Source organism: Psammomys obesus, unplaced genomic scaffold, assembly GCF_907164565.1.
Source record: "Psammomys obesus unplaced genomic scaffold, mPsaObe1.curated_primary_1811, whole genome shotgun sequence".
In the NCBI taxonomy this organism is placed as follows: domain Eukaryota; kingdom Metazoa; phylum Chordata; class Mammalia; order Rodentia; family Muridae; genus Psammomys; species Psammomys obesus.
In genome coordinates, this window is record NW_026585587.1 from 4106524 (window position 1) to 4133624 (window position 27101).

At 46.4% G+C, this 27101-nt stretch overlaps 1 protein-coding gene across 1 annotated transcript in view; it reads left to right on the top strand.

The window, feature by feature from the left end:
- Kif26b (kinesin family member 26B) overlaps positions 1 to 27101 on the top strand; it is a 399468-nt gene that overhangs the window by 267561 nt on the left and 104806 nt on the right. Inside the window, exon 5 of the mRNA XM_055608810.1 lies at positions 25702 to 25885. Coding sequence (XP_055464785.1) covers positions 25702 to 25885 — 184 coding nt within the window. The remainder of the gene's footprint in view (positions 1 to 25701; positions 25886 to 27101) is intronic.

The window sequence follows — 27101 nt, forward strand, 5'->3', positions numbered from 1 at the left end:
GCTCGCTCTCTTTCTCTCTCTCTCTCTCTCCTCTTTCCTCCCTGCCTCTCTCTCCCATCTCTCCCTCCGCCCCTCCCTCCCTCCCTGCCTGCCTGCCTGCCTCTGCCCCTCCCTTGCTGGCTCTCTGAGATAGCAGCAGACAGAAAGGCTGGTGAGGCATGCTCTGGGGAAAGAGTGAGCTTGCTTGCAGGGACTGACAGCCTTTCAGCCAGCTCCTCTTGCATCCCATCCATGCAGTGTTCTTGGAGGGCGATGCAATGTGGGAGCAGGGAGTGACCTGCCCCAGGAGGGTGGCTGGGAGCTCACCCAGGCCAGGATCTTGGCTTAGCCAGAGGCTGGAATCACAGGAAGGCTGCAGCAGGCTCTGCTGTGAAAGTTCCCAGACCCCCATGGATTTTAGAATTTCCCAGCCTCTTCTTCACTTCAGCACACTCTCACTTCCTCCCGAGATGGCCCCAGATCTGCAGGAGACACTTGAGAGAAGCTATTTATTAGCAGACGTGAAGAGATGGAGCCTGCGCTTGGTCCTTTAGCCATGATTTATCAGTGATGATGGACTGGAAAGCAGTGTGAGTAATGCAGTTATGAATATTCCTCTAGTTACATGCTCTGTCTTATATGCTTTTGCTCCTTTTTAATTTTAACTTTCTCGGTGAATTTCCTTTGAGAAGAGTAAAACCCCAATGTGCAAAGTATGGCTAAGAAGTTAGGAGGGTCCAGATTATGTGCGCTTTTCTTCTTACGTAATCGACATTCTGAATACATACAGCCCTATTGCAGACACACAAACTATTGGCACAGAATCTGCAAACATTATCCCGGGGATGAGAATAAGATGGGAAGTAAGCGAATCAGGATTTTGAATCGGTAGTCATTGCTATAAGGAGACTTATTTGGAGTTGTGAAAATATTTGACATTGACACCTTTTATATTCAAAGATGGAATTGAGATGTGTTCTCTTCACAGAATCATGAAAATGAAGTGAGCCTGTGGCTTTCAGAACAGATTCTTTCTAGCTACAGATTGATTTTTTTTAAACTAGGGTTCATTCTCAAATCTCCACGCACTTCAGGTTTGCCTGAGACAGACCCCTCCCTTTTGTAAGCACACTGGGTCTGGGCTGCAGGATACTGGTGGGATGAGAGCTGGCCATGTAGCGAGAAGTCTCTCATCTTTCTGGATGTGCTAGAATTGGATTCAAGCACTTCAGTTACCAAGGATCATGAAAACCCAAATCAGTGCTGCCACAGGAAAAAAGAACGGCCATCTAAAAGATCAGGAAATTTTGATTTACCTTTTTCTTTCGCATGTAAAGCGAGGTTAATTCTGTATAGGAAAAGCCATTTAAGCCTTCTAGATTAACAAATGGTATTTTACTGGAGACTTTCGCCATCATGAATCACTTGGGCATGGATGCCTTTGGTGGAAGATTTTGTTCTGTTTTATAGGCAGCTGTAATTCCCCCTTTAGAGTCCCCTTTAGAGTCCATCCCATAGCACTAACTAATCCTGCTCAACACTTGAGGCTGTTTGGATCTGGAGAGGGCTTTCTAACAGTGAGTGCCATCAAGAGTTCTCTGCCTTTCTGGATACTGTCTCTCAATCGGAGGCAGAGCTCCTGCCCCTCCCACCTGCCTGCCCTTCCTGACTGTCTCCCACCCAGACACTTCCCTGCAAATCTCGGAACATCACCAAAGCCCCTTCTCTAGGTGCCCTGAGAACACACCTGGTGGGCGCAGCCCTGGCCACCCGCAGCTCTGCCAGTTGAGGAATGAATGAGCTCAGTTGATTCCTGAATATTAAATCAGTTCTGTGAGCAGCGGAATGAGATCAGACCTGGCCCAAAGTGGTGCTAACTTTATTAATTGGCACTTAACATGTTCAAGAAGCTCCAAGCACCTGAGGAGATCAGCCTAGAGCAAAACTAAATCCCAGGCTGGTCTGTGATTCGTGCCAGCCAAATATACCTAGGACCACACCTTCTAAAATATGTCCTTTGTTATCAAGGGGAATCTGAGACAGAAAACACACGTTGGCACTATCACGTGAGAGCCTCCGCACACGAAGAGGTTGTACCTCAAGGGGAAAGGCTTTGAGCGCTGGAGCTGTTTTGTTTGGGTTTCAGGTTTATATGAACTCTGGTAGACTCACACATCTGGAAGAGGTTTGGAGGGGAGGGGAGGAACCTGGAGCGAGGCATGCAGGGAAAGGGAACACCATTAAACATTTAAAAAGCGGAGTCAGACTTGAAAGAATTTTCTTACCCGCCCTCCAGTCGCTGCGCTTGTTTTTGGTTCCCCGTTAAGGCTGGTATCAATCGCAACCTTCCGGATGAGTGGAGAGGGGTTATTTTCTAACACTTTTGGATTGGGGGGCAAAGGAGAGCGGCTTCTCCAGAAATAGAAAAGTGAGGAGCGACCTTCCACATGCCTGCTAATTTTAACAGAGCCTGCATCCCTGTCTGCATCTCCTTGCCCTGCTCCATCCTTCTTGGTGCCTTGGAAGGATTCCTGGTGAAAAAGGCCTCAAGTCCCCCTGGACCCTCTCTGTCCTATTAAGGGAGAAAGATAAGCAGCCAAGGACAGGGTTTTAACTGAGGGTGGAGAGTAGCTTTATCGGTGAGTGAGGAAAAAGAGGCCAGATATGCTGATACCTGCAAACAATCTTTGAGAGGCAGGTGACTGGCCTCAGGAAAACTGCTGAGCAATTAAAAAAAAAAAAAAAAAAGCAGATTGAAGGTGAGAAAGAAAAAGAAAGAGGCTGGGTATTCCGCAGGAGTTCTAGGTAAAGTTTTGTGAAGAGAAGGTCATACCAGATGGTTAGAAATCTTACACTTACCTGAACCTCACAGGTGGACAAAGCTCGTTTTGGGGTCCAATGTCCTGCAGAGAAAGCTTTGCTCAGGATGGACTACCGGCTCTCACTTTGCTGTGTGGGTTTGTTTGTCTGCCCAGCCACCTTCCTTGGCAGCAGTTTCCGTTGTATGAGTAAGGGTCCTCAGAAGGTATGACCGGAGAGTTTCATCTCTGAAGGTCAGGGTCGCCATGGAGACCCTACTTCTCTCATAATACATTTGATCTGGGTTCTAATTCCTGTTCACTGTCTCCACTGGCCCATCTCATTTGTACAGTCTCCAGTACTTCTCCCCACAAGCTCTGTTTCTCTTTCCTACCACCCGCACTGCAGAGAACCCCAAGCTCCTGGTGTATCTGGCTGCTGAGCCAATCCAGGCAGAGAATGCATCAATTCTCCACCTCACCTTCCTACCTAGTCCCTCAGAGAGACTCTGGGCAGGAAACACGCCTTTGATAGATTTGGAGAGTAATCACACTTAATAGCAACACACCATAGTCCTTAAAATTGCCGAGAGGAGTAGTGGGATCACCATAAAGGTAAAGCACACGCCAACCAGCTTAATTTAGCCACTCCTCCCTGAGAACCCATCATAAATTGTGCCGTACACAACAACTATATGTGTGTATTTGCATTTCTTATCTCAAGATTTTTCATTATTGGACATGTAAGAAGAGGAATATGGCTGTAGTTTTCCCGACTAGAGGAAGAAGTTACATTTTTCCTGGACATTTTCTTCCTCGTAGACATGCCCAACCTTTTGGCGTGGCGGCATAATGCTGTCATCCAAAAGGGTCACACTCAAGAAATGTGCAATAAAGCTACAAAAAAAAAAAAAAAAAAAAAAAAAAAAAAAAAGACTGCGAAAACAATGTTTTTAAACAGGTTTGTGATTTTGGCGCTCACAGCTGTCCTTGGCCAGGGGTCGCAGGTTGGACGTTCCCCCTGTAAGCCAGTGGGAGAGCTGCCCTCAGGGAACAGCCGAATTGTACAATTTAGCTGCTGTATACTTACTGCCTCCACTTGAGCTGCTAATCTGTAGACTGCTTGGCGTCTCCATGCCCTGATTTTCCCGTCGGTGGGTTACACGTGTGGCTTATCGCATGTGCCAGCTTTCCAGCACTGTAACAAATACCTGAGAGGATCCAGCTAGAGAGAGACAAGGTTCACTTTGACTCACAGGCCTGGGAGCTATCGGCCTCACTACTTTGGGCGTAAAGCAAAGGGTCCCATCATGGAGAGGAATGTGTGGTAGAGGAAGCCATTTACTTCATGACCCAAAAGTGAAGGAAAAAGGAGAGATCAGAGTCCTACATGGCCTTCAAGGTCCTGTCCTCAGGGACCTAAAACCTAATAGGTTCTCTCAAAAATTCCATTGCCCTCAGCTGTTCCATGCTGGTACATGGAGCGAGCCTTTGACACGAGGCTCTTTGAGGTGCCTTCCGGGTCCAGAGGTCAGTATTTCATGAGGGTTTGGAAGACATAAGTGAGATAGCTGGTGGGGTTGAACTCTGTGCCCCATCATGTCTCTCTGTCGGTGTTCTCATCAGTGACGGCCCGGCTGTCTGACACTTTCGATAAAGGCCCAGATCTTAAGCGACTGGAGGCCTGGGAAGTCAGTGTGCGACAATGAGCAGAGTGAGGGGGTAGTGGTCAAGTCCAGGCATTTGGTCTCAGCTCTGCTAGTAATCGCTTGTGTGATGGTTTAAAAACAGCAGCAGCAGCAGCAGCAGCACCCCAAAACTGTGGCCCCTGAGTGCTCTAATTACTGACATTCCGAAATGCTTCTTCCTAAGGAATTCATCTACTATCTCCTATCTTGGCCCCAACTCCACCTGCACAGCACTTGCTCTTTCCCCTAGCTAATCTCTTTCTGCTTTTTTCCTGTGAGCCTCCTTTAACCGGTAAGCCTGGTTCAAGATAGTCCATTGCAATGCTCGGCACGTGTGCCTCTCCATCGTCCACATCGCTAGGGAGATGTTGCCGTCCATCGCAGTATCTTATAGAGTCTCTGGGAACAACACTTGTCCTTGAACTTTGCATTCTGCATCTAGATGAGGGTCCTGCTGGCTGGCTGGCACGAGGAGGAGAGGAGAAATGGCTGAGGAGGCCTTGCTTTGCCTCAGTGGCAGGTCTTGGGTGAACAGACAATGAAGCAGTGTATAAAACCCAGATAAAGAGAATGAAGGATTGTCTTCAGGTGTGAATTAGTGTTCAGATAAATCTCAATATTTTGCTTAATATATCCAATTCTAAGATTAGAACATGCTCTGGAACAGAATAGCATTCTTTTTGTTACTGCCCTTGCAGTATTTCCAATATCCTGGTATAGATGAAGGATAGATTCTATGGGCCAGAATTTCTGATGTTGATGTCTCTGGAATCCAAACAACTTTCATTCCAAAGTGACAGATCAAACTTGAAAGCAGTACCTCTGAGAGGAGCCTTCTACGACTTCATCTTATACAAGTATAGGAGAACAATTCCAGATTCTGCCCTGAGAGGATGGAGAAGTGAAATTGGTTCCTAGATAAGAGAGAGGGGAGAATGAAAAGATGACTCAGTAGTTATCCCAGAGGATCAGGGTTCGATTCTCAGCGCCCACATGGAGGCTCACAAGCATCTTTAACTCCAGTTCCAAGAAATCCCATGACCTTTCCTAATTTCTGCAAGTACCAGGCAGGCACCCCGTATACAGGCATACATGCTGGCAAAACATCCATATACACGCATAAAATTAAGCTAAGACAGAAAATCAAAATTTAGAAAGAGAGAAAGAAAGCAACAGGTTCAGGCTACCAAACATGTTCCGCGCCTATGTCACTGAATTCTCAGCATGGAGGAGTAGCCCAATCAAGGAGCTAAGATTCTTGAGTCTGACAAACACTGAATCTTTGCTGCAGTCAGGCGCTCCCTCAAGTCTCCTGTTGGTGTTTGTTTCTGCATGGGACTGTCCAACACTAAGGGGAGTGATGCCTGATTGTCCACCCTCTTTGAGCCCATCCTTGGGGGGGGGGGCAAAGCAGGTAGGGAGCTCAGGTTTATGGTGAAATGGACTCGTCACTTACTGTAAAAATCTATTTTTCCTGTAGGAAGTTTTCTTTTAAGACAAAACAAAATAAAAAACAAAACACGTTTTTAAACAGAGCCCCAAGACGGTCCAGGAGTGCCATGGAGCCCAGTACAATGTACATATGTGTGCTTTCATAGTAGGACTGCTCAGTATGGACACAGATGTTCATGTCTGTCTACAGGCCGGCCTACAGCAGCTGTCGTTGCCAGTAGGGCAGGCGCTGTATAGACCAGCAGGCTGTAGAGGCTCATTTTTCACTTTCTTTTGACCCTGGATATCTTCACAAATGGTGCACCTGCCATATCTGGGGGCCAGGCTGAAGGTGTGGAGTGAAGCCACAAGCCTGCAAGGCCTTTCTCTGCATATCGGTACTCCATAGGGACATGGAGGAATCCCACAAAGCCACGAATCCAAGATGTCAGCTCATCAATAGGTAGGGTCTCTGCTGAGGTAATAAGCTCAGTAGCTCAGACTGTCATTTGCACATTCTCTTCAGCTGAACACCAAAGTTCTCTACCACATAGTCCCTGGATACTGAGAAAGGACACTGGAGAATGGGGGCTGGGGAGGGAGCTGGGCTGATGGCTCTTGCTACTCTCCATACTGCAGCCTTTACCCTACCTGGTGTTTGTGTAAGCGCCTTCCCTCTCAGGAGTGCACTGGTGTGAAAATTAACTGTGTGGCACTTGGAAAAGTGTTGGGGGTCAATCTGGACAGAGAGGCAGGAAAAAACTGCAGCCAGCATTTGGCTTTTGGCAGCAGCAGCAACTTCAATAGAAATTTTCATTTCTGTCGCATCATGATTAAAACTCCCAGGATCTTAATACAAATCCGGTCAATCATTTGAGATTAAAATCTAGGCCTATGGCTCAGATGCAGGCTGGGAGGAAGATGTGGGGTGTAAGGGCACTAAGTGAGCGCCGTGTTTTGGGCATTTTGTAAGGGTCCTGGGATTGGAAAGTGAATCTAGGAAAACAATGACTAAGGCAGGAGCTGATTCTGCCATGGGCAGTTAGCCACAAAGTATTTCTTAGTATCGATCGAGGTATATTTTTAGCAGAACACTCTCAGGGCATGCAGAAGTAGAGAATAAATTCTCTCTGAATAAAGGGTCTGGAAGGATGAGGCAGGGGGTTGACTGGGAAGGACTGCCATTTTAGAGTGGAATTATCATGAGTTTCTATTTACCCACACTAGCATGAAAGTGAATGGCGCTGTGCAGCTCTGTGCACATCTCATGATGATTAGAACTAAATATTTTTCCAGATTCTCAGTCTAGGCAGTGATTAGTGACAGATCACACTAAACAGAATATTATAATAGTGACAAATAGCAATTGTGCCACAGCAGCTGTCTGCCACTTCGGGGAAAAAAAAAAAAAGACTCCTCTAAAAATAAACTCAGAAGGAAGAGAGATTTATTTTGATTCGTGGTTTCAGAGTTTCAATCCATGTCACTTTGGGGCTGTGACAAAACACAACCTCATTGCAGGGAGTACAACACAGGAAAAAGACACACTTCGTGGTGACTACCAGGCGAAGAGAGGGAGAGAAGGGCTGGATTCTGACATCCCCTCCAGAGCACACACCCCCATGATCTCACTTCCTTTCTCTAGGCTCCTTCTCCTAAAATTTATATCGCCATTACCCAAGCTTTTTGCACATGGTCTTTGGGAATCAGGGAAGATCCGAATTATCACATATAAAAAAGTAAATCTCAAAATCACATCCTGTCCTTACAGCTGATTGGAAAGAGTAGATCATAGGTCAATAAAGACGAAGAATTGACTTAGCCCTGGGTTTAGAACCTTAGTTTTATGACTGACAGGGCACAGTCATTTTCAATTAGAAGGTAGTTGATGATGCTAATATATCTGAAGATAGTATAGCCATTTCTAAAACTCCTTTCCTGGGAAAAAGGGGGATGGAGGAGGAGGATGCATATGCTAGAGAACAGGAAAATAAGTCTAGCCAACCTGTTATCACATGAAAAGGCCTGAAATTGTATCTAGGAAACTGTAGTAAAAGCCCAGGATTTCACAGCACTCAGCAGGTCGGCCTGCCTTTTCACAGTTGTTGTAAGCACTCTCCGCCTGCATTCTGTGAACTGATCACCTTATTAATCTGCACTTGAAAAACCCATAAAAGGGGGGAAGATCCTAGTGAAACACCTGGAGTGTGGGATACTGATCTGGATACTTTTCTCATGAGCTGAGCATCACAGTGGCCCCAGAGGAGCAGCATCTTAGCCCTGGGAGAATCAGAGCGCCTGTCCGTGGCTGGGTTTTCAACTCGGAAGAGCAGGATCCTGGGGAAGGGAACTGTAGTAAAAAGAGTACACTCCTATATGTTCTTGGATCGATCCATTCATTCATTCATTCATCCTCTCTCTGTCTCTCTCTCTCTCTGAGAGTGTGTGTGTGTTCACGTGTGTGGCCATGCATGTGGAAGTTAGGTACAACCTCAGGTGTTTATTCCTCAGGTGCTTCCCACCTTTTGTTTAAGAAAGGGCTTCTCTGGCCTGGAATTTCCCTCATAAACTAGACCAGCTAGCCAGAACATTCCCGGGAACACACCTGTCTCTGCTTCCCATCTCACCATTGTTGAGATGATGGGTATGTGCCACCACACTCAGTTTTTTATGTGGGTTCTCGGTCTTAAGCTCAAGCACTCATGCCTGTGAGGCAGACACATTATCGAGTGACATCTGGCCAGGCCTCCTGCATTCATTCTTTCATTCAAAAACGGAACCTATGGGATAAGTCCTTGAGTGAAGGTATTGCCTTTATTTTCCAGGAGCTTAAAGGATGGATGTGTAAGTGCTGTTTGTTAGGAACAAGAACAGGAAGCTTAAGAAAAAAAATAACAGGAAGTTGTCTAACAGCATGATGAAAAAGAGCTTTTAACTTTCAGACTATAGGAAGTTATTTCCAAGAGAAATTGGCAATGCTGGCTTGTGCTAGAGACCTTACTGTATTATCTCAGAACATTCATACTTGTGGTTTTTGTTGTTGTTGTTGTTGTTTTTGGGGGTTTTTTTTGGCAGTTTTAAGCATCCAGTGAAGAAAAAAATGGTAAAATAAGGATTTGGCTTACCCCTCATCTTTATTCTCAGGAAATACAGAGTAGGACTGGAAGTGAATTGTTGTCATTACTTCATAGTCTAATAAGAACATGTTCAAGAGCAAGAATATCATGGGATTAATAGGCATGGAAACACACGCCTGTAAGCCCAGTGTGGTGTTGCACACCTGTGATCCCATAACTCAGGAGGGAGAGGCTACAGTGTAGAGTGTTCTAGCTGAGGCTGCACATGGTAAGACTGTCTCAACAGCATATAGAAAAAGAAAATTCAGTTTTGAGGGGAAAAGTCTATGTTTTCATGAAATAAAGTACACATCAGTTAGCTACATGCAAATCTGAGTGATTTCCCCGGGCATCACTCTGCTCTGAAAACCATCGTGGGAAGAAGCCAAGGAAACATGCACTCGGGGATCTCCCTGGGGAAAAGACAGAAAGCCCTCTCCCACTCGCTAGCCTGGAAGCAAACAATTTTCTTTCAGAAAGGTCAGAAATGGAAAAAAAAAAAAAAAGAACAATCACCTAATCAAATTGACTTTTAGAATTAACTTTACAAAGCACAAATTCACAGCCTCTGGTTCACAGAGAGCCCAGGGGCATATTTGTGTCAACAGACAACTTAAAAAGAAAATCTCACTCCCAAAGGCCTGGCAAACACATGTTGGACATGGACTAATAACGATGCAGAAAATTAATTATAATGAATACAGTTGTTACATTTATTCTATGTATGTGATAGCCTATAACATATCACAAAACAGTTTGTGTATCTTTGTCACCTAGAAGGCAGCAAACATTAAAAACGAATCAAAAACCCATTCATTTCCTGATCCTTTAAATGTTTGTTTTAATATCTACTGGGTACCAGGCAGCATTCTTTTAAAAAATGTTTTCATTAATCCTTTGAGAATTTCATACAATGTGTTTTGATGTATTTAGCCCCAATTCCTCTCACTTACACTACCTTTCCAACTCCCCAATTTGTGTTCTCTTCATTTCTTGGTTTTTAATAACCCATCAACTCGCTTCTAACTTGTCCATGTGTACTTTTAAATACACGCTCCACTGTGGGTGACCGGCCAGGAACCACAGCCTTAAAGAATATGGACTCCCTCTCCCTCAAAAGCCATCAGTTTCCCAGGGCTCTTCAGTTATGGGGGGGGGGGTGTGAGGGCTCGTGAGCCCCTTCCCCCTCTGTTCTAAGATGTTCACTGGTTTGAACTTGTGCAGGCAACCACAGCTGCTGTGTTCACAAGTACAGGTGTCCTGTCATGTCCAGAAGGCGTGACATCAGTGCCACCCTCATCAATCTCTGGTTCTCACAATCTTTCCATTCCCTCTGCTGCAGTTCCCAAGCCTTGGGGAGGAAGTATTATACAGACGTCCAGTTTGTGCCTGAACACTCTACTGACCCTTGCTCTCTACCCTTTGATGGGTTGTGAGTTCTCTGGCAACCACCATCAGCTCACGGACATGCTTCTCTGATGAGGGCTGATGTCAGCTCTACTAATCTATGGGTAGAGAGAAATGAATATACAGGGCAGTTTGATGCCCTGCCCATTTAGCAGAATAGCTATAGTAAGCTTCATACTTGTGGGTTCATCACAAAGTCCTTGCTCACTGGTACCCATTGGTACCCACCGGAACAGGCCACACTCAGCATCAGCCCAGGCCTCCTGCCTCTTCATCTGGAGCACCACAACATCAGGTAACATGCAGATAGAGAGACAGAAAAACAAAGATCCGGGACAACCTGAGACACCTCTGATGTAAAAGGCCACATTAAAAACAAAGAAACAGAATCATATCACCTTACCCAATACAAATGATCATATTCCTTATGTACAGTGAAATGCCTGTTAATGTCTCCTGACAGGCTTGTTTTGAATCATGTACAAATGCACCCCAAAGCCTCCCTGCAGGGGCTCTGGGCTGGAGCAATCCTTAGGTAGAAATCACTCCAGATAGACCAGTGTTTCTCAGAGCTTGTGTGGATGAGGAGCATAGGACTCCTGTCAAGAAGAATTGCAGCCAGATTCATATTTTCTGTAATGCCCATGACAGAAACCAGCTCTGTTTATCCTCCCAACTGTCCATGCATTCATTTGCACCCAAACACACACGCATCCACCCATCCATTCACATATGTGTGATGTGCAGTGTAGACTAGGCAAGTTGGGGGCTACAACTATAGGAATGAGAGCTGGCTTGTGACCTTGTAGAGCTTTCAGTCCTGTGGGGATGATTCAAGTGACTGCAGTCAATTGGAGGACATGATATGAGCACCCTTCTTGTGTCCTCTTTCTCACAGTGACTAGAAAATAAGGGGCACAGTGGCCAGAGTTTCCCAGTCTTCATGACCAGTGTGGACAACTTATCTCCAGTGCATTATGGAAAGTGATACTGGCTACACGCAAATTCAGTGGCAGGTTGGGGCCAGCTGCGTCAGTTTGCTTAACACAAGACTTTGGTTTTGTGTATGCATTGATTTTATGTAATTCTCTCTAAGTGCCCCCAAGACACAGCTTACATGAGGTTGTAGTTAACAATCAGTTTTCTTCTCCCTAGCCATTCTTGTCTGAAGATACATTGTCAGAGAAGAAACTAGAGTAAACCATTGCCTCCAGAATCTAAGGCTAGAGACACATCACTGATTTCTTGATCTGGTTTTCAGAGTGAAATGATGGCATAAGTGGAAATCTTCCTAGTATCTAGTTTAAGCTGTAGATGGCCACAATTTACCAGTTCAAATTAAAAAGTCCTCTTTCTGATTATCCAAGCCATCAGGGTACCCAAAACTCAAATTCAAGATCAGGAATCTGGATTGTCAGAGTCCATTGATTGCTGATAAACACACAAAGTAAGAGCTAACACAGTGACCAAGGGATTGTGCTCATTTTATGTCAGCTTGACATAAGCTAGAGTTATCCAAGAGGAGAGAACCCCAATTGAGAAAATGCCTTTCTAAGATTGGACTTGTAGGCAGGCCTCTAGAGCATTTTCTTAATTAGTGATTAATGGGGGAGGGCCCAGCCCACTGAAGGTGGTGTCATTTCCGGGCTGATGGTCCTGGATTCTATAAAAAAGCAGGCTGAGCAAGCCATAGGGAGCAAGCCAGAAAGCAGCACTCCTCCATGACCGCTGTCTCAGCTCCCGTCTCCAGGTTCCAACCCTGCTTGAGTTCCTGCCTGACTCTCTTGAGTTTGACGCAGAAGTGTAAGCCAAATAAGGCCTCTCCTTCCCGGCTTCCTTCGGTCATGGTGTGTCTCATCACAGCAATGGCCACCCTGACGAAGACAGGGATTAAAGCCAAGGCACCTATTCCAACTCTGTCATTACAACTCATGTGTTCAGAAGCTTCCATGGAAGAGTCTCCTAAACCACATTTAAGAGATGGCTTCCATATTGGCGTTTTATTTTAACAGTAGCAGTGGCAAATGTTTGCTGGGTATTTCTAAGCACCAGAACCTGCCCAGAGATTATTTCCCCGTTTGTTAGCATCTGCCATCTTTACACCAGAACAGGAATGTTCTGCAAACTCTGGTTTTTAATAGTCTGTTCCTAGGTGCTCTATGGGGGCAGCGATGTAATTTTTCTCATAGTAATATGAGGCCTGGTGGTTTATTCCTAGCCAAGCACTCATTGTCAGAAAATTATAGGAATAATTAACACGGTGGTAAAGTTGAAATACTGCTTTAAAATCTATATGGTTACTTAAAGGAGCGAGATTAGGGTGGGGGATGGTTTCGCTGGTAAAGCACCTTCCGTGCAAACATGAGGAAATGAATGTGACCCCCAGGGCCCATGTAAAAAAACACCCAGGGGCTGTGGCGGGCTCTCACAACCCCAGCACTTATGGGTGGACAGGGGCAGAGATAGCTGTATCCCCAAGCTCACTGGCTGGTCAGCCTAGCCACGTGACCCTTTTTCACGAGACGGAGGTGGAGAAAAGTCTACCGAAGATACCCAGTGTTAACCTGGAAACTTCACGCCTACATACACAGGCATGTGCACACCCCCACACAAAGACATACCCACACAGTACACACAGACATGCACACCTGTACACACAAACATATGCACAGCACACACACACACACACAAATAAAAATAAAGTAGCATAACTACACTCGGCATTCCGAAGAATACAAGGAAATTATTGAACCGAGAAGTCAATAACTAAGGATGTCCATAAAAATTAACTCTACAATTTGTGCGCTTCGCCTGTCTACACATAATATGTTTACTAAAATAAAAACTAGTTGAGTGTGCAGTTTAATGTGACCTGGGTCACCTTAAATAGAATTTACTAGGGAAGTTTAGATAAATCTTTTTGTTTTGATCAATTTCTCTATTTTTCACTATTTGTTTCTACGTGGTTTCCGTTCCTTACAGCTTCGTTTAATCATTCGATAATCCTTTTCAAAAACACTTACGAAGTAAATATTTTATATGACAAACAAGTAATAACACGAAAAATTAGTTGAGAGCAGGGAAAAAAGGGCAGACGAGGATGCCACTGCTTTGTCCTGTTCTGAGATTCTTCATTTCTTGTCCTGCCCTCCCAGTCGTCATCCATGTCCCACATATATGTGTGCAAGCCCGTGCTGGAGCGTGCCCCCAGCGACCCGAGACGCAGCAACAGACTACGCGAGAGAGGTGCTCACTCCACCTCCCGCCTGCCCAGACCTCCCCCCTGTCACCGTCTCAGGCCACCCCATCACCTAACCGCCCCACGGAGATCATCAACTGAGCAGGCCATGGGTTTCTGTAGCAGCTTTGACGCAGGCGCGCACAGAGCGATTCCCTGGAGTCTGCATGGGCCCGGAGGAGGGCAGGCCCTGCTCCTCCCCAGCCAGCTTCCTTCCACCTGGTCTGCCCTGCCCAACCAGCTCCCTGGAGACTGCTTCTGCCCTTCAGACAAGCAACGTACTTCGTAGCTCTAGCTAGGCCCCACCTCCTCGTGTTTCAGGAACCTACCAAAGTCACACCACCAGCTGAAGGCCAAGCCCCTGACACATGAGTCTTTGGGGGCATGTTTTACAACCCAACCGTAACAAAGCTGATGTGAATTTCAACCTCGCAGACTCCGGTGGGGCTGCCGAAGTCCCAACGATCCCTAACAACTGCTGGGAATCTAGGGCAGCCCGGCCTTGCAGCGGAGACCAGGCTGGGAGCCTGACCCGCTTCTTGCTCGGCTCCCTACGGTTGCCATGCAGAGACCCCGTTCAGATTATCTCTGTTTGAAATACCCTAGTCAGTGATTTCTTCATATTTCAACGGTAATAAATAATTTTGAAAATAAAAATATTGCAGGGAAGAAAATTGCTTCTTTTAGCAGAGGAAACTTGTATTCAAATTTAATTAACCAAGGAGCCCTCCAAGCAGATAGCATGTCACCTAGCATTGACAATTAATTAGTTTTGCTCTGAGAAAAACTACAGGCATGGAGCAAACAGTTATAGATTAGGCTTTGTTTTCTCTGCCGACGCTGCCCATTTTAGTTCTCACGCCTTGACAGTAGTTTGCAGCTTCAGGCAACACATTATATCTGAAGTGTGTAACTCCATGTCAGCTTTAAATTTCACATAATCAAAATACAGAGGAATGGGCATGGCGTGTTCTTGCTTTTATTGTGAAGACTTCAGAAGTGAGCAACATGACCGCTTTCCGAGATAGCTTTAGGCCAAACAGGAGGATAAATCTTAAGGAAGACTCCGAGGGAGGAACAGCTGCCCCTGGCTTTCAGATGGATGGCCTGTTTCTGGTAGAGGATGGGACATCTCCCTTTTAACTTTGCATTAGCATATGGATAAGTGATTTAGCCCAATGTAATGAAAAGATCATTAAATTCATTAGAACGTTAAAATCAGATTATCTGGAATATGTTTATTCCTTGAAGGAATTTTAATTTTGGTTGGGCAGTCTTCACGCTGTGATAGATTACACATACATCTTTTGTGGACAATCGTTCTCAGCAGAAAAATCAGGCACTGAATTCTCCAAGGAGCGGCTGTAATTCACCAACAACTGCCTTTCTCTGCCTGTAATTTACAGACAATCTAAATAACAATATTATAGAGACAATGTGTCTTAGTCAATGTTCTGTTGCTGTAAAGAGACACCATGACCAGGACTACTCTTCTAAAAGAAAGCATTAATTAGAGCTTGCTCACACTTTCTTAGTCCATTATCCTCATGGCTAGGGAGCATGGCAGCACACAGGCAGGCATGGTAGCTACAAGTTCTACATCTGGATCCTCAGGCAACTTCAAGAGAGAGACACTGGGCCTGGCTTGAGCTTTTGAAACTCCAAGGCCTACCCCCAGTGACACACTTCCTCCAACAAGACCACACCCATTTCAACAAGGCCATGCCTCCTAATCCCTCTCAAGTAGTGCCACTCCCTAATGCCCAAGCATTCAAATATATGAGCCTATGGAGGGGAGGGGAATGCCTTTTTGGAACACCACACATGGTTTTATTAAATCCATTAGTATGACCAGCCAACTTTCTGTTACTCATTTTAAGAGAAGAAAGCACTAATGTTTATTAACCAAAACCATTTCTATCTGGCATTAGGTAGGATCTGTAACTTGCATTTCCAGTTACTTAGGTTTGGTGCTTAAGATTCTCATTTGCGTGTTGAGTCAGGTTTGCACAGGTGTGATACAGGAGGGGTTAAGAGGACATCCATTTTTTGTTTTTTTTTTTGTTTGTTTGTTTGTTTGTTTGTTTTGTTCTTTTTTTTTTGGTACTAAGTGTGTTTGGGTCTGGACAGATAGCAACAGAAAGATCTTCAGACCAGGCCTTCTGGGAGGAAAGGGTTTATATTAGTCAGTGCCTATTGCCATTTTAAAAAAGTCTGACAATAGCTATTTAAGTATTAGTCCCAGGCATAGCAGCTACTACTTTTGGGACCAGAGAGTAAATCAGGTAACTGTTAACATTTCCTCATTTTATTTTATTTTTTAGAGTTTTAATTCACTTTACATCTTTGTTGTAACTCCCTCCCTCCTTCCCTGTGAGTCCCACTGTCTTTCCCTCTCCTCTTTCCCCTCCCCTTTTCCTCAGAAAAGGTTTGCTCCCTTTCCCATCCACCCCAGCTCATCAGGCTGCATCAGGACTGAGCTTGTCCTCTTCTCCTGTGGCCTGGCAAGGCAGTCCCACCAGGGGGGAAGTGATAAAAAAGCTGGCAAGTGAGTCCAAGTCCCATGCAGTCCCTACTTCCCTTACTAGAGGACCCACATGAAGCCTAAGCTGCCCATCTGCTACCTCTTTGTAGGGGGCCTAGGTCCAGTTTGTGCATGGTTCCTGGTTAATGCTTCACTCTCAGCAAGGCCTCTGCGCCCTCGTTAGTTGGTTCTGGGTTGGTCTTCTTGTGGAGTCCCTGTCACCTCCAGGTCCTTTTCTCTTTCCGCCCACTTTTCCACAAGATGCCCTAGGCATCACTCAATATTTGGCTGTGAGTCTCAGCATCTGTTTTGAGGCATTGTTGGTCAACTCCTCTCAGAGGATATGAGGGGGACTCAAGCAGAGACCCCTAGTAGCAGAGGCCATAGAGACTAAAGAGGACACACACTGACTAGACTATTGTCCTAGCAGAGGGAGGGGAACACCAACCCACCCACAAAAACTTCAACCCAAAATTTACCCTGCCTACAAGATGGACAAGGATAAAGGTAGAGCAGATAGAGCAGAGATTGAGGGAATGCCCAACCAATGCCTGGCCCAACCAAAGACCCACCCTGTCAGAGAGTGCCAACCCCTGACACTATGAATGATGCTCTGCTAAACTTGCAGACAGGATCCTGACAGAGTTGTCCGCTTCCTTTTACTAAAACTCGTAATTTTCAATACAAATACCTTCTCTGCTTGACTCATGGCGTCAGGTCAGGATGGATGTGGTGACATAAAGACAATGCTTTAGAAAACCATAAAACCTCCCAGGCTTTAAACACTACTTAGAACTGCAGGCTACTCAACCTTGAGACGTTCGTGTGTTGCTCTAACCCCAAAGGTGGCTCAGTGGTTAAGAACGCTTACTGCTGAGCTTCCTGAGAGCTGGACTTCCATTTCCAACACCTGAAACCCCAGCTTCGGGGGTTCCAATACCCTCTTCTCCACTCTATAGGCATCTCCACTCACATGTGTGCACGTGCAACACACACACACACACACACACACACACACACACACACACTGAAAAATACAAAGAAGTCTGGTGCGATACTATGCCATCCCTTCAGCAAGGTGCAAAACAAGTCCGGGACCACAGAAGAACCTTTCATGAGTCCACAATAGTGAGTCCACAGTGCAGGGTGGGGCTGACACAGAAGCAGAAGTCCACACTGCAAACCACGATCGTTCAAGACCCATTGCTTTAACATGACGCTGGAAATGAGGACGTACAAAGCTGAAGGGGTGAGTGAGGACGGTTTGTAAAAGAAGACCAAATGCACAGCCGTTCTCACCAAGGGCTATGAGTGTCTTCTCTGAAGTCATAAAGGGGTCATTTGCATAGAAATCAGAACAACTCCAAGACACATGTTTTCTTTCTTTTTTTTTTTTTTTTTTCTTCAGTCTCCAGAGATGTAGAAATTCCTGTCCTGACAGCCAGGTGGGAAATAGGAAGGCACAGGGTTGTGGGAGGGCACTCTTCCTGATCATGGCAATTCCAAAATGAGGCTACGGTAAATGTCATAGCCCAGCCAGAGTGCTTTGAGATGGGTGCTATTTCAAGATGATGCATCGCTGGTGTTTGTTACACGTGGGTGGGTACCTTAACTGCTTCCAGAGGGTCTGCCTTGAACCACAAACTCTCTCGCCACCTCTTCTCGCTATTCATAATCTGTTTTATTATCTTCTCCCCCAGTGTCATTGACCCTGTGGATTTCCTGGGAACCCCTGTGATTTCTCGTGACATTGCTCGTTATTGGAGAGTCTTAATCCTCAGAGCATTGAAATATTTCTATAGAGGCCCATAGGCCCTGTCGGCAGCAGCCATTTTCACATTAAGCTGCAGCTTGGGTTGTCCTTCACCACTCACGTGCTGATGGTGGAGTTTTGGCTGCCACAGTCCCATTCGTAGGTCAGGACCCTCTCTGGGCAGCAGGTGCGGCTGTTTGAGGCCCTGTCTGAGCTGGGCCGAGTAGACCTTGAATGACCCCTTAATTTGCATAGACACTTTCCCTACCTCTCTGAGCCTTTCCGCCCCTCAGGCAAGATGAGATATTCTCAGGGTGTCTTAGCAACATGTTCTGGGCAGCATCATAAAAGGATAAAGGTCCTTAAAGAACGACGGGGTAAAAGCAGACTGTGAGGGAGCTCTTGGGAGGGAGATGGGGGCAGATCTTCTGAATGACACGCTGTTTGAAAAATGCCATAATGGCATAGAGCACCCTGTATGTTAAACTGAAAAATAAAAATTAATCGATTAAATAACAAAGAAAGGTTTCAAATTTAAAAGAAAAAAAAATGACTGTCTTGCCTGATTTTTCTGGCCGATCCTTAAGGAAAGTTCTACTCTTCATGAAGTTAGTAATTCTTCAAAAAATGATAGAGCCTTTAGTGCCGTAATCATTGGACATCCAGGCCGGTAGGCTCCAATTTAACTCTCTCAAAATGCATGGAAGATTTCCATTTCATTGCACCACACTTCTGAAAATCCAGCACTGCCATCTAATAAACAGTCTATCATATGACTGTAATAAGTCGGGGGTGGGGGAAACCTTTCTAATTTTCCACTTTGATTGACAGCTGGGGCCTAAAACGTTCTCCCTCTTTAAAGCAGTTAAATCTGCCCTAGAAGTATTGAGAGCACGTTTCAGCTTTTAGCTCTGAATGGACCTGGCCAATGAGTGTAGGAAACCAATGCATGAAGGTCACATCAGTTCTAAGCTGCTTTGTAAGCCCACACTGAGGAGTAAAGAGGTGGCCGGGAGGGATGAAGAGCCCGGAAGGGAGACTCGTGCTCAGTGCGCATGCGTCCTCTTCCCACAGCGCGAGCGTGTTTAGCGCGGTGCCGCTTTCTCGATACGGGTTCAGTAAATATTAATTCCATCCTGCTAGGGAGACAATCTTTTTCACTGAAATAAGCACTGGGAAGTACACGAAGTTAATGGCTAGTTAAAGAGGTGTGCTGGGATGAATAGCTTCGGGATATCTGTCATGCTGTCTTTCATAGGAACAAGACAGGTACATATGGCCTTTTGGGTTGCTTTGCTATTTGAAAACTCATAAAAACAGCTCACCTGTTTTCCCTGATATTGGGGTTGGGGTGGGGGTGGGGAGGGACTTGTGGGAATAGATTTCTCAAAATACACTTCAAGCCAGAATGTCAACCTTTTCGATTCTTTTGTGACCATCTTCTCCTTTTACACCCCTGAACAAGGCCATTGTACGTGAGTGATTTCTAAACTTTAACCTTCCCCTATCTGTGTGTCATTGAGGCACTATATAAAAGGAGCTGAAGCAGCTGGCCTCCACAGAATTGGAATATGTAAGACAGATCAGAGGGCCGGTTATAATGATGTCAGAATGAAAGTGCCATTGTGGAGTTCCAGACACTATAAGGGACATCCTAGTCCTTTCAAACCTCGGAAATTTTCCGAATATGAGCCATATGCACACTTTAAGAAGAAAATAATTTAAAATGTATTCTCAAAATAATTACCTCTCAGGGAATCCAGGTCTTTGGAGTGGTACCCAATGAGGCCTTCCTAAGTGGATGGGAGATTGTAGGGGTCTCTTCCATCAGTCTCCGTGCTCCAAGGCAGGAAGCCCCCTGTCTCCCCACCTCATGGCTTTCTCTCTCTCTCTCTCTCTCTCTCTCTCTCTCTCTCTCTCTCTCTCTCTCATAGTCCTTGTGAGTGATTTCTACCCACCACCTGGACACTTTCAGTGACAAAATAATCCATATTTCATGGAGGTGATTTATCAAGAATGTGCTCTCTCACTTTTAGAAGAATCGCCTCCTAATTACAAAGCCAGTATGTTTTTTTTGTTTGATTGTTTTTTCACCTCGTGTTTTGCTCTGGCGTATTTTGTTAGAGGAATCTAAACCCTATGGAAAGGTAATGTGGTTCACTGTGAGGTTCCACCCCCTAGAGTCAGTCTTAGCTCCGGTACTTATTATGTATCTCATTGAAGTACCATTCACTGCTACACGAAACTCCTATAACATTTTTATTTAATTTCCTAAACAAGCCTATACTAGTGGATAGTAGTTTGTTTTTTCTGATTCTCACTGTGGAAAAACCAAGTCTTAAAAACATTCAAAGTGAGGGTGGTGGTGGTGATGATGAAGATGATGATGATATTCCAGGCACTATGTGAACACATAGTCAGAATTTAAGCAGTTTGCCTACTCTTACCTACTTAGCACCTGTGTCAGTCACTTTCCTCATCACAGTGACAAAATACCATGACCAAAGTAATTTACAGAAGGTAATCATGGCAGGGGAGTCAGGGTGCCCGCAGTGCGAGGCCGCTGGTGGCATGGCTTCTGCAGGCAGGAAGCAGATGGCTGCTGGTGATCATTCACTGTTTTCTTCTCATTCAGCGTGTGGCCCCAGCCTGTGGGACGACGCCACATGTTCAGATGGGTCCTCCCACCTCAGCTACCTAAGCCCCCTTCACAGGCACCCCAGAGACATCCCCCTTGACCAGAACTAGAGAGCTGGTCTCTAGTTCTGGTCAAGGTGACAAGTGTTAACCAGCAGTGTCTGAAGAAGCTGTTTGTTCAGACTCAGGTTAGGTACTGAAGGGCCGCTAGAGCCGGCTTCATTTCCTGTTAGGAGCGGAAACGTCTTCCTCATTGCCTCTTCCTCTGAGATTCAGAGTGGCCTGTAAACACATTTAGCATCCTTGCTCCATAAGCTCTTCCATTTGCCATTTTTTCCTCTTTAGCATCTTTAGAGGTGGTCCTTTTGTTTCTACCATGCCCACTGCTCTTTCTGCAGGGAACAAAATAAGCTGGTTTTCCTTATAATTAATTAATTCATTTTAGAGGGTCCTTCTTTTCTCTTTCTTCAGTTTTCTTTTCTCTGGGATAACTCCAATCTCTTTCAGTCATTTAGTCATCCAACAAACATTTTTTTGTGTTTCTTGACTTTGCCCTGTTGGGGTGTTTATTCTATAAGGTCAATAGATAATAAACAAAATGGCCAAGTAAACAATGTGCTACATGAGAAGGTCAGAGTCTTGAGTGATCAAAGTAACAGGAACTGGAACTTTGGGAGGTGGTGGTGCTTTTCCTGGGGCACATATTTCTACTCACCTCCAAAGGCACAGTTCCACCCAAGTCCACCTTGAGAAACCAGTGAGTTTATTATGAGGGGTCACTCACAGGGGCATGGTGAGAGGTCACCCACAGGGGTTTGGAGGAGGGGTCACTACAGGAGCATGGCGGACTGGGGAGAGATGCATCACTCCAAAGCCCACCCCAGCATGGGTGATGATTCTGAAAGCTGCATCCCTGGGACCCCCCATATGATTTGCAGACTGTGTCATGAGGTCTCCTCAGCTCTGCACTGCCTAGCTAACCCTGGGAGGGGTCTCATGGCATGAGCCCCATGAGTTCCCTGGGATTTGTGAGCCTGTCTCTCCCTACAAGAAGAAGCCCTCAGTCCTGAGGAAAGAGCCGCTCCAGAGAGAGTGAGCAAGTTTCTTCCTGTGGCTGTGATGATCACCCCTAATTCAGTGGCTCACTATCACGATCATTTCTTAGCTACCACGGTTTCTGGGGGTCAGAAATTCAGACACAATGTGGCATTCCATGGTATCTGAGACTGTGGCAGGAAATGTGACAGAAATCACCTAAAGGACAGTTTACCCATGAATCTGCCGTCTGGAGCCCACACAACCCTGTCCACGTGATCTGGGCTTCCTCATGGCCTTTACAAAACCCACATTGCATTTGGCAACTCGACCTTGAAAGTCACACATCAGCTCCTCCATCACGTTTTGTGAGTCAAGGCAACTTCAGCTTTCCTCGATGGTTCAGGAAGAGGACCAGCCGACCCCACCTCTCAACAGTGGCGTTGACAGGGTCAGATTGTAAGAACATTTTTGCAGATAGTATATCCGTGTTGGGCAGGATAAATGGGTGGTAAAGTAACCTAAAGCAGATTGAAAGGAGGCAAGGGGGTGAGTCTCCCCGGGGGCAGGGCTAGGAATGGGACGAGGAAATGTACTGTAAGAGTTCTGAGACGATTTCTTAATTAGGCAAATGTTTATTGCCTAATTAATAATAAAAAAGAAGCAGCATGTGCTGGGTGAGATAGGAAACGTGAGGGTCCGAGGTGGTAAGGGGGGGTCTTGGGTCTAGTTTAAATTATACCAAGTACGATTTGAGGTGGAGTAGGCATGTGGTACGTGTCGAGGTCTGGGGGCCTGAAGGGTGGGGTGGTTTTATTCTGAGGCGGAGCGGTGAGAACGAGGAGCTGTGCGGAAGGAGATAGCCTTTCAGTCTTACGGCTGTTAGAGATGTTTGGTGAATCCTCAAGTGGGATTGCGTAAGAGGCATTCAGATAAATAAACAGGGAGCTCTGAACGAGAGCTGGACAGAACCCCGTGTCACAGGCTGGGGAAGCCAGCACTACTGACTGCAGGCAGAAGCCTGGGCTGAGCCCAGTGTCCCCTGTGAGAAGGATGCTGCAAGAGAATAGGCTGTCCCGGAGACTCGGGGGTGGGTGGGTGGGGAGATGGACAAGGGGCAGGGATGCCTTCTTGGCTCTGACAGGTCAAGCCGTGACAGGCATGGCAGTTGTTGGTAAGCTGTCTGAGCATTTGAGGGCTGGGGGACAGAGGCCTAGCTGAAACAAGCTAGGAAGAACGAAAGGCAAGGGCTTGGGCGTTTGGATCACATGAGTGAGGACAGCACTGCAGCGAGCTGGGGACACATCACATGTGCTCGGCTTTTCTGAGAGAGAGAAAGAGTTGAGGGCTGGCGTGCTGTACGGACGGACGGACGGATGGAGCAGAGAGTGGGAGGGACACCTCTGAGTGGCACCCTGAGTGTGCGTTAGCTACAGGGAAGCCTGTTTCCCTAATCCGGGGGACACGGCAGGGAATGGAGGGGGCATAGACACGTCTTCGAAGCCGTTCCTGCCCCAGGTAGTGTTGGCCAGCGGGTGGCCACAGCCATGACCAGTCCCTACTCTGCAAAGAATCCTGGATCTAAGCAAATAAGTACCACCTTTGATGCCTTCATCCACAACACGCGCACACGCACTTACATGTGCACACATCAACCCACACACACACATGCACGCACACAGCCTAGCTCCCTGCGAAGAAGGCTGCCTGACTTCGGAGCAGCAAGGGCGTGTGAAATGAGGTGAGGCACGCTACACTTTGGCTCCTGTCATTGCCTCCTGCACACACACACACACATACACACACACACACACACACACACACACACCCGAGCTGCAGGTCACCTAGGAAGTGAGTGTCAGGAACCAGTCAGAGAAACAGTGGGCTCCTGTGGAAGAGATCGGTCTACTCTTCACTTTAGATGGAATCCACTGGGGAGAACAGTCATGGAACTGTGCAAAAAAGGATGGGTGCAGGGGTAGTCGGCCCGTTTCTTCCTTTCCCTGACTGGGAGAGAAGGCATCACGGAAAAGCCCCTCCCAAGACCCCATTTCCCACCGTCCCCCAGGAGAGCGACTTCAGCATTCCCTAGTTTGGCACTCGGAGCTCTTTTTCCATTTAGTTCTTACTCCTGCTGCATCCTTTCCCTCAACATTTCACTAGCCTTGGAACTGAGCTTCGGTTTCGCAGCTGGGGACGGGTAAGCGTTTGACACGATAAAGCTTCTTGCTGGGTTTTGCAGGTGGAGTCCCTTAGCTGTAGGGATTTGTCAAAAACGGTCCTTACTGGTACAAAATTAAGACCAACTTTCCAGATCAGGATATGGCAGTGGGTCAGGGAGGCCCAGAAACAGTGCTGAGCTCCCCTTGTCTTCCCACCCACCCCTGGCTCACCCATTATATCACTACTGGGAAGGGTGGGTGCGTTGTGACGATTTGACCTGTGGGATAAAGCATGGCGGTCCTTTTGTTTTGAGGCGATGGTTCTCAACCTTCCTAGAGCTGTGATCCGTTCACATAGTTCCTTGTGTTGCGGTGACCCCCCAACCAAAAAATTATTTTCATTATTTCTTCATAAATGCAAATTTGCTAGAGTTATGAATCATAATGTAAGTGTTTTTTGGAGACAGAGGTTTGCCAAAGAGGTTACAACTCATAGGTTGAAAACCACTATTTTGAGGCAAAAACTCAAGTGTTTAACAACTAAATAAGAAAATCAAAATTCTCAGGAGAGTCCAGTGTGAGCGGGCTATGGTGGTGTATGCCCGCTCTCCTAGTTTAGGATACCAGTAGCTGCAGGGTACTGAGACAGAGGGATAATTCAAGGGGATCTTTAAGAGAAAGGAGGAAAAGTTAAGATTCCCAGAAGCCGTGTAAACATCAGCTGTTGTGAGCCACCTGTCAGTCTAGCCACAGAAGACGGAAATGCCCTCCCCCCGTGAGCTAGCCATCCTGCCTCATTAAAAAGGCAGAAGAGGCATAGAAAATAATTCCTGATGTCAATCTTGGGGCTCCACATGCATGGCACCCACACACGGGTCTTCCTCTTCACACACATGCAAACCTACCTATACACATATGCACACCACAAACACACATGAAGAATTAAAGGCTAATTAGGGCTGCATCTCCTCCTCCCTCCCCTGTCAAAACCACATATATACCTATATATTTACATAGAAAGAGATGGTACGGTATAATCCACCAAGAATTAATTAAGAGATAGGTCTAATGGGATGTGTGAAATGCCTTTGTCTGACACCACCGTTCGTCTGCCTTGTCTGTGTCATTTCTATAGCAGGATTATCGGACCCTAAGTGTTACAGTGCACTTGAATGATGGAAGACATGGTGTGAACAGCCAGTGTTATTAATGATGCTGGCAACCACACCCTCCCATTTGTCCCCATCTGGACCCTCTGTGCTGCTTGGTTACCTTGACCCCCTCCTTCCTTGTCCTTGCCCGTAAAAAGCATCTTGTGCTTGAAGACTGCCCTACCCCACAGCCCGTTATCTGAGGAGACGGTGGTCTCACGCCCTGCACCTCATTACAGCAGACATTCTGGCTCACTGTTCGCTTCTCACGCTGGTGTGCTGTGAGCCTCTCCAGTCCACTAGGGTTTGTACTCTGCTCCCACGAGCAGGGCATTCCCCAGTTGATCACCACCAGGCTCTTCGTCAGACTGGCTTGGGTTTTACAAGGTGTAAAAATCTCTAAATGAGCTCATATGGCTGTTCTTCACAGTTGGGCTTATGCCAGAGCAATTGGGGCGGGGAGGGGGGTGATTAACGGAATAGGTACTGCAGATCCCCAAAGATGACTGGCTTCATTCACGCTCAGTCTGAGTGTTGCAGAGAACAAACAAGTCTTTGTAACTTGTGATCTTAGGACCATGTGGTTTTAGAGCTCCTTCCTCCTGTCTCGATGATTACGTAGCTTATTAATTTAAGTTCCTTGTGTGGTAGCGCAGGGCAACAGGGTGCTGAGAATGAAGGCAGAGGGATAATTCAAGGGGATCTTTAAAGAGGAAGGGGGAAAGTAGCAAGCCCAGCGCATCTGATTGTACCACCATCTCCTGCTTGTTGTCCCTGTGCAGAGCTGCCCAGAAGTTAAATCTGTCATCTAAGAAGAAGAAACACCGGCCTTCGACCCCCTCTGTTGCAGAGGCTCCGCTCTTTGCTACCAGCTTCAGCGGGATCCTGCAGACCTCGCCACCCCCGGCCCCACCCTGTCTCCTGAGGGCTGTCAATAAGGTGAAGGACACTCCTGGCATGGGCAAGGTAAGTACCAGCCGCCACTGTCTTTGCTGTAGGCTCTCGTTTGCTACAATGACGAGGTACCAGGGACAAAAAGAGACACAACGAAGTTGGTTTGGAGGTAGCAGCATCCCCACTTTCTGCATTTGACTCACCCAGGGTCAACCTCTGACTGAAAATCACCATAGGGAAGCCTAGAAATAAACAACAAAGAGGCTCAGAATAACTTTTACTGCAGTACGTTGCTATAGTTAGATCTTATCTGTGTTCTTCTATCACTGTGCCTGGTTTTTAATGGAACTTTGTGTGGAGAAGTGGCACAGATCTGCAAGGTCTCTTCATTTCTACTGTTCATAGTCTTGGCAGCTAGAGACCGTAAGGTCTCCGTGGTCACACAGATTGAACAGTACATTAAGTTGAGGGATCTGATTTGATTTGGGTGAGGAGGGAGATGGCTCTGCATTGTTGAACAGGACCACAGCCATTTCAAAAACAGAGACACAAAAGCTGGAAGCAGAGGCAGGGGGCCCAGGGAAAGCTCCACAGGGAGGCAAGATGAAGGCACTCCATGATTTCCTTGTGGCTCTTCTGAATCTTTGTCCCTTCCATGAAGTGCTGACTTCTGCGTCTGAACCAGACCACCGGTGTGAGTTCTGGGGAACATTTCAGCTGACTTACCAGCCAAGAAATACAACGGGGGGTTGTCAGGAGGCCATAGAAAGACGCAAGGGAAGTCTGTTACAGGATATCGCTGGGCCTCCTATATGATAACTTTATTTCTAAATGTCAACTCTTAACTCTTTATCTCCCAAGATGAGTGTTTGTGTAAAGTAATTTACTGCTTCGTCTTCAGCAGGAGAAATAATCTGGAGCTCATATAAGCATGCAGCTGGAGAGCTGTGGTGATTCTGCTCCTTGGTACCCAAAACGTGGGACTTGTTGACTTTGGCCTTGGATTGTGCTTCAGAAAGTAGCTGGCCATGCTAAAGAAAGCAGAGACAAGTGTACAGACTGTGATTTTACTATCGCATGTGCTCTTGACACCAGAACGTGGTTGTGCCCCTGTCTGTGGTGCCCAGATGACCATGGTCCCTCCAGAATGACCCTGCATCCTTTGCCAAGTGCCCCCATTCTCTCTGTGTTTCCCCTCTTTCCATTCCGGACCCCCAGTACCATCATCCCACTGAGAAAGCCCTTGCTTCATGGTTCTCTCTTCCAAAATGAACTGAATTCAAAATGA